General features: G+C 40.6%; 1 protein-coding gene across 1 annotated transcript; it reads right to left on the bottom strand.

Moving 5' to 3' along the window:
• Positions 1 to 1,033: 1,033 nt before the first annotated feature.
• Positions 1,034 to 6,873, bottom strand: irx1b (iroquois homeobox 1b). The gene is made up of 4 exons (XM_078228517.1): positions 6,479 to 6,873; positions 2,908 to 3,895; positions 2,621 to 2,690; positions 1,034 to 2,347 (listed from the first exon to the last, which is right to left on the bottom strand). The coding sequence occupies exons 1-4, from the start codon at positions 6,707 to 6,709 to the stop codon at positions 2,293 to 2,295; spliced, it is 1,344 nt and encodes a 447-aa protein (XP_078084643.1). The 5' UTR covers positions 6,710 to 6,873; the 3' UTR covers positions 1,034 to 2,292.
• Positions 6,874 to 8,967: the final 2,094 nt, after the last annotated feature.

The following is an 8,967-nucleotide window of genomic DNA, read 5'->3' on the forward strand; positions in this document are numbered from 1 at the left end:
CTGACAATGGGTGTGAGATGAGGCTACAACTGCGACAGCTTTCCGCTGAAATCAGTTCGCAAAGTAGCTGAAGTCGGAAAAGTGCGGAGTGAGCGACTGGGAGTTCCTTCCGCGGTTAGCACTTTAAAGACTAAACCTCCTCTTCCATAGCTTGTGTGCGCAGAGGATAGGGCTTCGCCCCATGTAATTCGTGGTGTAAAAATAGACACGTCACATGGATAGAGAAAAATAAAATATTGCAGAGGCTGCAAATCTGAAATAAACACAGCACATGCCAGAAACATCCAGCAGGTCACACAGCATCTGTGGAGAAAGGGTTAACTAGAAGGTTATAAAGTTATGAAAGCTCATAGACCTGAAAGATTAATCATATGCTTCTGAATATATTTAACATTTCCTTTACTCCACATTAGTAACTGCGAGAATCTCTGTAACTAGATGTCTAAATACTCCATAGACTTATGTATGCCTGCGAGCCTCCTCTACAATTAACATTTTGGATAGAAACTAAGTCTCTATCACGTGTGTAAATAGCTGGAGTATATCACTGCGAGTCTCCTCGGTGACTGGTGAGTGAGATCGACAGTGAAGCATTGTGTATGTATGTGCTGGCTGCCTTCCGCCCCCCGCCCCTTCCACTTCGGCTGGTATCCATAGAGGGAGCTGTAGTCCCACAGATTCCACATGATCCACTCTCAGCTGCTTCAACACAACACTCTGCACATGCACTCAGCACGCCACGTCAAAATTAGCAACGTCCTCTCCCAAAGAGATGGGTTTCTGTTAGTGTGAAGTGAAACTCTATCTAACTGAGCCAACCTTGTGACAACGTGGAGTTTGAGAAAATTGCAGACTGCTCAGGCTACTCAAGACTAATGCTTATAAAAAAAAATACGAATTGCACTCCGGCAAAATGTTCACGTTCACACAATATCATTAGTAATATTGCTGTTAAAGAAATGCAAAGATAGAGCCTGCTAACGGAATACCATACACATTTTAGGTTACTATTGTGAACGTACTTTGGACTTTTAACATTTCATTTTTTAATGGCTGACATATGCAACACATTTCACTTTGATTCCATCTTTTTGAAGCTCCGGACAAAATAATTTAAATACATTTAGATACATTTAGAATCTTGTAAAATGACCGAGTTATTACTCTGGAGTCAACGCACGCCGTCAATTTTTTTTAAATTAAATAATCTGTCACACTCCGGCAAAGACATTTTCGTTAAATATCATCATTTAAAAATGCGCCGTATATAAAGACATCTGAATCAAAGATAATATTTCTTTTTGCATAACCTTGTACAAATAACCTAAATATCATTGATAATGTAACTTTAGCTCTGGAGAGGAAGGGCTGTTTTATGTGCTTGTCAGAGAGCGTTATTCCCAATGAAGCGAAATCAGCCAAGCAATCGATACACGGTGCCCTGATTCTTGTTAATATTTTATTTCGCAGTCGCTATTATTTCCGATCCGTGATGAGCTTGTCTCTTCTTTTCTCCCCCATCTCCCTGTTTGGACACAGTCTTCCCATATTATTTTTTAATTGCTTTAGCAGCTGTTTGCTTCATGGAGCTCCCTCTTTTCCACCAGGAGCAGCCATCTGTCGAGTTAGCAGCACCTTAAAGGTCACTGATTGGTTTCATCGGGGACCAGGAGAATAAACACTGGGACATTTACTTTGCTGAGATCCCAGCCTGGGGTTTGGAACTGCTTTCTGCCTCTTGCTCGCACCCTCCCTTTTTAAAAAATTTATTAACCAACGTTACATTATTAAATAAAATAATTCTGACCGCAGCAATAGAACTGTGAATACAAAATAGGTTCAGGCTGTTTATTTTAATGTACCCCCTTCCCCATTCCTAAATACACTGACATCCTTTTAAAAACTCTGTAAAAGGTGACGCTTTGAAAATCAATACAAGGTCACGTAAGGTTACGTGGAGATAGAAGTTTGCTCTAATTTCTTTTAGTTTATTAGACAAAAATATATGATTTTGACAAGTTCTGCTCACGCGCTTATTTACAATTATAATCACTCTATATACATAAAAAAAACACGGAACGTGGGAAAAAATAATTACCAAACCAATAATGATCGCGTCAGGGAAAAATCAATTAGAATAACACGTGCTGATATGTTACAATGTCAAATAAATCATTACATATTTGTCAAGTTTTTGGAAGGGTTTTTGTATTGCCCGACACGGGCGGCAAGAAAAATGAAGCTTTTTTAAAAAATGTCTTCTTTCTTCACATTTTTTTCAGTAAAACTTCCTCAGACGGACGAGATGGTTGTTAAAACTCGTGTTCCTTCCTGCTGAGGCCGTGAGCTGTAAGAACAAAAGCGCACACACAATTAAGTGGTCAGTCATATATAAGATAGTGTGTACATTCTGTCTCTAAGGAAGACGCAAGTAAAATAAAAAACAAAACTCCAGACACAATAAATACGTCCTGTTATCACCGAATACATAAACATTGATAGATAACCCCAAACATTTCTTCTTCAAAATAACTAAATCATTCTTGTAAACGTTATGAAACAGTGCTGTGCATTATTGTGAGGTGGCTGCTTTGTCGTTGTGTAAGGCATTAAAACTCACCTTTCATTTACGGGTTGAAATGATATTTTTAGCTGCTGTGATGGAGTTTCGCCCGGAATACATTCTCTTTCTGGAAAATAAAATAAACATTCCAGATCAGTCTCTAGGCAAAAAAAAACACGATTTGAGTTTTGGAGTTAAAATGCAAGTTTAGCGAGAAGGAAAACAGAAACGTTTGTACTTTGATGTTCAGGTACTTTGCTAGAAACGTCAGATCTGGCAGACCAGTGCTGAATATATAACATTAAAAATGTAAAGCTCACTGGAGGGTTATGTGTGTAAAATACCTGTGTGTTTTGGGCTGGGGATGTCTGTTGATTTTTCATTGCTCACTGCTCCCAGGGCTGCTGTTAGCACAGAAGGCTGTTGCTGCTGAGGATGTTGTGGATGATGATGATGGTGATGATGATTTACACCCAGAAACGACCTGACATTTAGCAAAGAGTTCTGGCCCAGGAAAGCGCCGTTTGTCCAGTTGTGAAACTTGCTGATTTGGCAAGTATAGAGTCCGTGGTTTGAGAGGAAAGCTGGGTGTTGGATGGTCGACGGCGTGTGACCGGTCGGAGAGGGTTTCTGGGCACTGTCCGGACTGGTCGCAGTCTCTGCCAAAGACCAGATTTTGGGTTTGCTATGATTTGGGATTAGCAAATTCCCCTGCACGAGAGATATCCCTCTGGTGCCATTGCTTTCAGTAACATTTCCACCCACTCTGTCCGTCTCCTTTGATTTACTATCACCTTCAGATCCCTGCAATGTCCGATCGCGCTCTCTCTCCATGTCCGCTTTCTCCCCTTCGTTACTGAGGTGCAGCTTTTCCTCCTCTTCTCCATTACTTTGCTCCTCGTCGTTTTCGTCGATTTTGTCGATGTCAATGCTTTCCAGGTCAATCTCCTCATCCTCCTCTTTTTTCTCGCTCTCCCCTTCTGTGTCGCTGCCGTAGAGAGTACCGTCATCTCCTTTACTCCGCGCACCCCAGGTCATTTTATTTTCTTTCTTGAGTCTTCTCCTGGCGTTGGCGAACCAGGTGGAGACCTGGGTCAGGGTCATCTTGGTGATGATGGCCAGCATGATCTTCTCTCCTTTGGTGGGGTAGGGGTTCTTCCTGTGCTCGTTCAGCCAGGCTTTGAGGGTACTTGTACTCTCCCGAGTTGCGTTTTTGGGTCTAGCCGGGTCTCCGTACTGAAACTGTCCATAGGGATAATAAGCAGGGGCCGCATGTGCTGCAAAGGTGGCCGGGTGAACCCCAGGATTATCCTTCAGTTCATACTGCGATCCCTGCAACAGAAACACACAAAGGGTGGGGAGGGGAAGTGGGGGAAGAGGAGAAATGTTAAAATCAGGCCAGGTTCTTATCTTATGTTATCTAAAGCCCGGCCATTTGCAGTCAAAGTTCGTCACAAGAATAGGAAACACACAAGCAATTCAAAGTTATGGAACACCAATATCTCCTCAAAGCTCAATCTGCCCTTCATATGAATTAATGTTCATTTTTGAAGCCAGAACATTTTTCAATAGATAAGTTAATTAAGATTTCCATAAGACAAACAAAAGGGGAAATCTGATTGTAACAACTATAATTAAATCAAACCAGTACCTTAAAATAGAACCTAAACACAAACTCACGTTTAGTCAAAACGGTTGCACACATCATTCGCAGTGAATTATATGTGGCATAGCTGTTTGTGACCAAAGTTCGAAATTATAAATGGATATCTTAGAATTATTAGAAAACTTATATCCTATAGTTAAGCTCGACATTATCAGTTCAAATTATGAAATCAACTGAGTTGTAATGTTATACACCTTTAAACACTAATTGAAACTGAAGGGGTAGAAATCAACCCAAGTTCTTGTACCATCTTTTTTGAAGTTGTCTATTCAGACCTTCGCAACAGCAATGTTAAAAGTTGAGCCGCTCATCTAAATCACTTAATTTTCATAATACTCTATTTTCAAATCTATAGTTTTAAAATAGTGCAATCCATTTATTTTCAATATTGAATCATTGGCTTGAAAAAAAAACTTGTATGGGGGTAAGATTAGAGGACAGGGGAATTTCCGCACGATTACGTTTCAGCAACTACGAATAAAACATTACATGTGTTTTAGAGGTAGTAAGGAACCACGATTTTTCAAATGTCTGTTTTGTGTATCCTTGGATGATCCTGGGTCTATTTCTGCGCTCGAAAAAAATATTTTGTCTTGAATTAAAAAGTTGGAAACATTACATCATTCAATTCCCGCTGAGATGGCCGCACTGTAAACAATGCAAAAGAAAGCGGTCTCTTTATGGATCTATACTATTCTGATGTGCAATGCATTCAGAAATGCAATCTGTAGCCATCTCAGGAAACAATCCCTTTATTTCAAGTTTCTACTGATTTTAACTTGGAAATCTTTATATGCATTCTTCCCTTTTGTCCTTAATAACAGCGTGTAGTTCCTGTCTTACGCAGGCCAACTTTATCTCCAAATTTGGTACTCTTTGAGTGGCCGTTGAAACGTTCATATTATGTGGCTATAGTGTTATAAGATGTCCACCAAAGCATTTGATTAAACACAATTATAGATAATCGCAATTGTTTTTGGGGAAACAACATGAATTTAAATTAAACGGTAGTGCATGTTATCTGTTCCAAGGGGAGACTGAACTGGATTATTATCAAGCCAACAGGAAATCTTCATAACAAACTACAGGATCAGTGGCCACCATTCAATATTTTGTAGATAATTGTATGGGTTGATCTCAGAAATCTCCTTGCATCTCTTCAGTCTCGATGTGAGATGATTGTACTTGTACCCTGAAAATCTATGCAAAATCCTTATTCCGAGAGGCAGGAGATTATTATCCAGATCGTCAAATTTGCCTAATTATTGGATTGGTTTAAAGAAGGGTGAAATCAAACTGGAAGACAGCTATTGTCTTAAAGCGAATAATGACTGGTGTTTAAAGCTCAGAAAATCAGATTTGAGCCGAGTTTGCAACGATCCTTGATACATTTTCAAGGTTATAAGAATCAACATAGATTCGGTTAATTGCACCTTTAAAACTTTTTCTTGCATTTTGTCGGTGCTGCTTGATATCGGTAATTGGAGTAAGCAAAATAAATAGAATGATACGTTTCAGTCGCATCGTATTCTGTAGAAAATGAAGTGAGATGCGTTGATTTTATGAATGGCGTGGATATGACAGGTTAAAACAAAGCTCCGTGTCGAATTGCGGATTGCATTAACTGCAGGCTAAAGCGAAACTCACGCAACTTCGGCCTACTTTGTCTGAAATGATACTAAAACAACAGACACTGCCTTGATCGTCAGGTATACTAAAGAGGTGGCCACCTTAATCAGCAAATACAACGATAATACTTTCTAACTTGTCCCTGCGCGCTCTTAACGACAACAACCAGGAATATGGCCGGACCAAAGAGAATGTCAAACTTTTCCAAGCTGTTTCCTAATTCTCTCGACCACGAGACTAATATTTTAGTTCGCACTGTAATCCGGCATAATGCTTCTTCAACTTTTAACGTCTTGTTTATGGCACCAGATTTAATTTTTTAAAAAGGAAGGCATGATGATCGCCGTTTACTGATATTACTTTCAGCAATGGAAAAAACACAAGCGCCCAGAGAGTGTCTCGGTGCTTTATAAACTCGGTGGTATGACTACAGACTGCTTTGGTTATAAATGCGAAATACAACTGTGTCTCACCTCATGTCTGTTAGGATCTGCCCGATACAGAGATTTGACGGAACTTTACTGCGGCAATACAATTGGAATGTTTCTTTTTAATATTTATTTTAACGTTTCGGTAAGAATGATCCGTACAAAGTGTGGCAAAAGGCTGGTCGCACTTACCATTTGGGAGAACATGGTGAGATCGGTGGTGTAGGGGAGGAAAGCGCTGTAGTTCTGGGCTGTGTAAGGGTTTGCGTACATTCCCAACACCGAGGTTACAGCAGCGGCGGCGGGGTTAGCCCCAAGCTCGGCTCCTCCCCGGGAAGAAGCCAGCACTCCCTGCCGATCGGCAGCATACACAGCCTGGCTCGCACTTAAATACTGAGGGTACCCTAGCTGAGGGAAGGCCATCTCCCCAGAAGAGATCTTCACGAACTCAGAACACAGAAAAAAAGGCAAAATGACAGGATACAAAAACTCGCTTCCGATCGCCTCCAAATCCCCTCTCTTTTTGTCGTGGCCCGCGGAATCTCCCTGTAAGCGATCTGATCGCCAATTCAACTCCAACTGATGTGTCTGCCCATAGGTCCTGGCAGATCCGTAGATATCATTTGAAGTTGATGCTTTGACTGACAGGTCACTTTAGCGGCAAGCCCCTCCTAGTTTGGAACATGTGGCTTCGCACGGTTGGGCCACTTTGTGTTGTGTTGTGTTAAATGTTTTGCATTCGGATCTATTCAGTGAAGCACCCACTGGTGTACAACAACCTGTCTACATGATTTTACAGCTGTCCAACACTGTTCTTCCCCCCCCCCCCCCCTTCTTAAACCTTCCCGTGTCCCTTTTTTTTGTACAACCTCTCGGGTTGTTTTCTACCCCCCAATAAAACAAGTGTCAACAACTCGTCCCAGCCAAGAGCTATTATGTACGCACAATGTAGTCATATAAACAGGACCAACCGACAAATCCTGCATTGTACTGAGATTTCGAGAAAAAAATGAATTGGCTTATTTTTTAAAAATGTAAATAATTATCATTATCATATCAGCAAATATACGCGATTGAATTAATGTAAATACGATGAAGGGCCACATGAATTAGTGGGATAAAAGATCGAGTGAAATAACGAATACCAGGGAATTAATTATTCATATAGTGTTAAAGCGACCGGACCGTCAACGTGATCGATATTACCAGCGAAAGAAAGGACCTTGCGTTTGCTTTTCCTTTGGTGCTATCTGTATTTATTTGGCGTAACCTTTCGCACAACTGCTGCGTTTATTTTTTTGTTGTCTTCCAACATTAAACAGAGCATGCATCCGCAGCAGAGCAATATCTCGCCTGTTTCATGTTGTCGCAGACTTTAGAAGCTGATAAAGTTATTTGGGGCCACGAATTCCAGTATTTCTTGGTGATGTTACTCCTTCCTGTTTATCCATCAGTACCTGCCCTGTTTCCAGGTGAACGGAGAGATGGAGCATTTGCTTCTGAAACATTTTCTTTGGGGGGGGTGGGAGTCGGAGGTGTCATGAAATGTTCATGACCTTTAATGATCACTAAACTGCACCCGAATTTGGAAATAGTTATAAATTTCAAGAACTTAATTTTGTGATTATTGAAAATGAGGAAACAGTGTCTGCTGGCATTTCCCCTTTGCAGACTCCTCGGTGAAACTTGCGTCAAGACAGTTTTGCACGGGTCATAGCAGCGGTCACATCAGTTTGATGGTTTATTGGTATTGAATGCCACTCAGAGAGACCCAATCTCTATCTTCAAACCCCACCCCCAAAAAGCGGCGGGTTGTGCATTATAGGAAGGTTATTTATGCAGGTATAAAAACAAACTGTCGTTTAAAATTAATGTGAAAAAAGGAAGTAGTACCTAATGTCATAGCTAAACCTGCGTCGAATTGTGCGCACATTTAGATAGACGCATAATTAAAGTCCACCGTTTAACTAAAGATCGCTAGTGTCAGTTTTACTCAACAATGCCTCCAGAGCGCCGGTTGATATTCTAAAGTGAATTTGATGGCGTTTGGGATCGCCCATTGGTCCAGTTTTGAAGCTCAGTGTTTAACCTTCACCTTCTGACATCGGTTCAGAGTTGATTACTCGCAACTCACCTGAACTAGTGTTGCTTGGCCGCAGGGCAGTCTTGCCACTTAGTACATCCATCAATCACACAAAATGTATTTTGATATATATATATATATATCTCATATATATTATTTAATAAACTCTCATCTCATTCTAACACCATGGTTAGGAAATGAAATACGTCATCGTTCTCCAAAATGGTTCTTAACTTTACCATGCCAGAGATAATTACAAAATAGATTCGCGAACACCAAATGTACATTTAAAGTTTCTCCGCTGGACTTATTTTCTTCTTTGTAATGCTGTTTTATCTTCAGCACGGAAACCAGCACACTAAACCGGAACGCCCTCGTTAGCCTGGGTGAATCACAGCAGAAAAGTATTATCTCTGTTGGCAATCTATCAGCGACGCATCTGTATGCCAGTAAAATTTGAAAATAACAAAACAAGGAATAATTGCAACGTGAACAAGGCAAAGAAGTCTCAAACTAATTGAAGACAGCAGTAGGTGACAAAGTAACAACAGAGATTGTATGAATGTTGGAGATGTCGTGTCAGAAGAAGAATGCATCT

This window comes from Mustelus asterias, chromosome 2 (assembly GCF_964213995.1).
Source record: "Mustelus asterias chromosome 2, sMusAst1.hap1.1, whole genome shotgun sequence".
Lineage (NCBI taxonomy): Eukaryota > Metazoa > Chordata > Chondrichthyes > Carcharhiniformes > Triakidae > Mustelus > Mustelus asterias.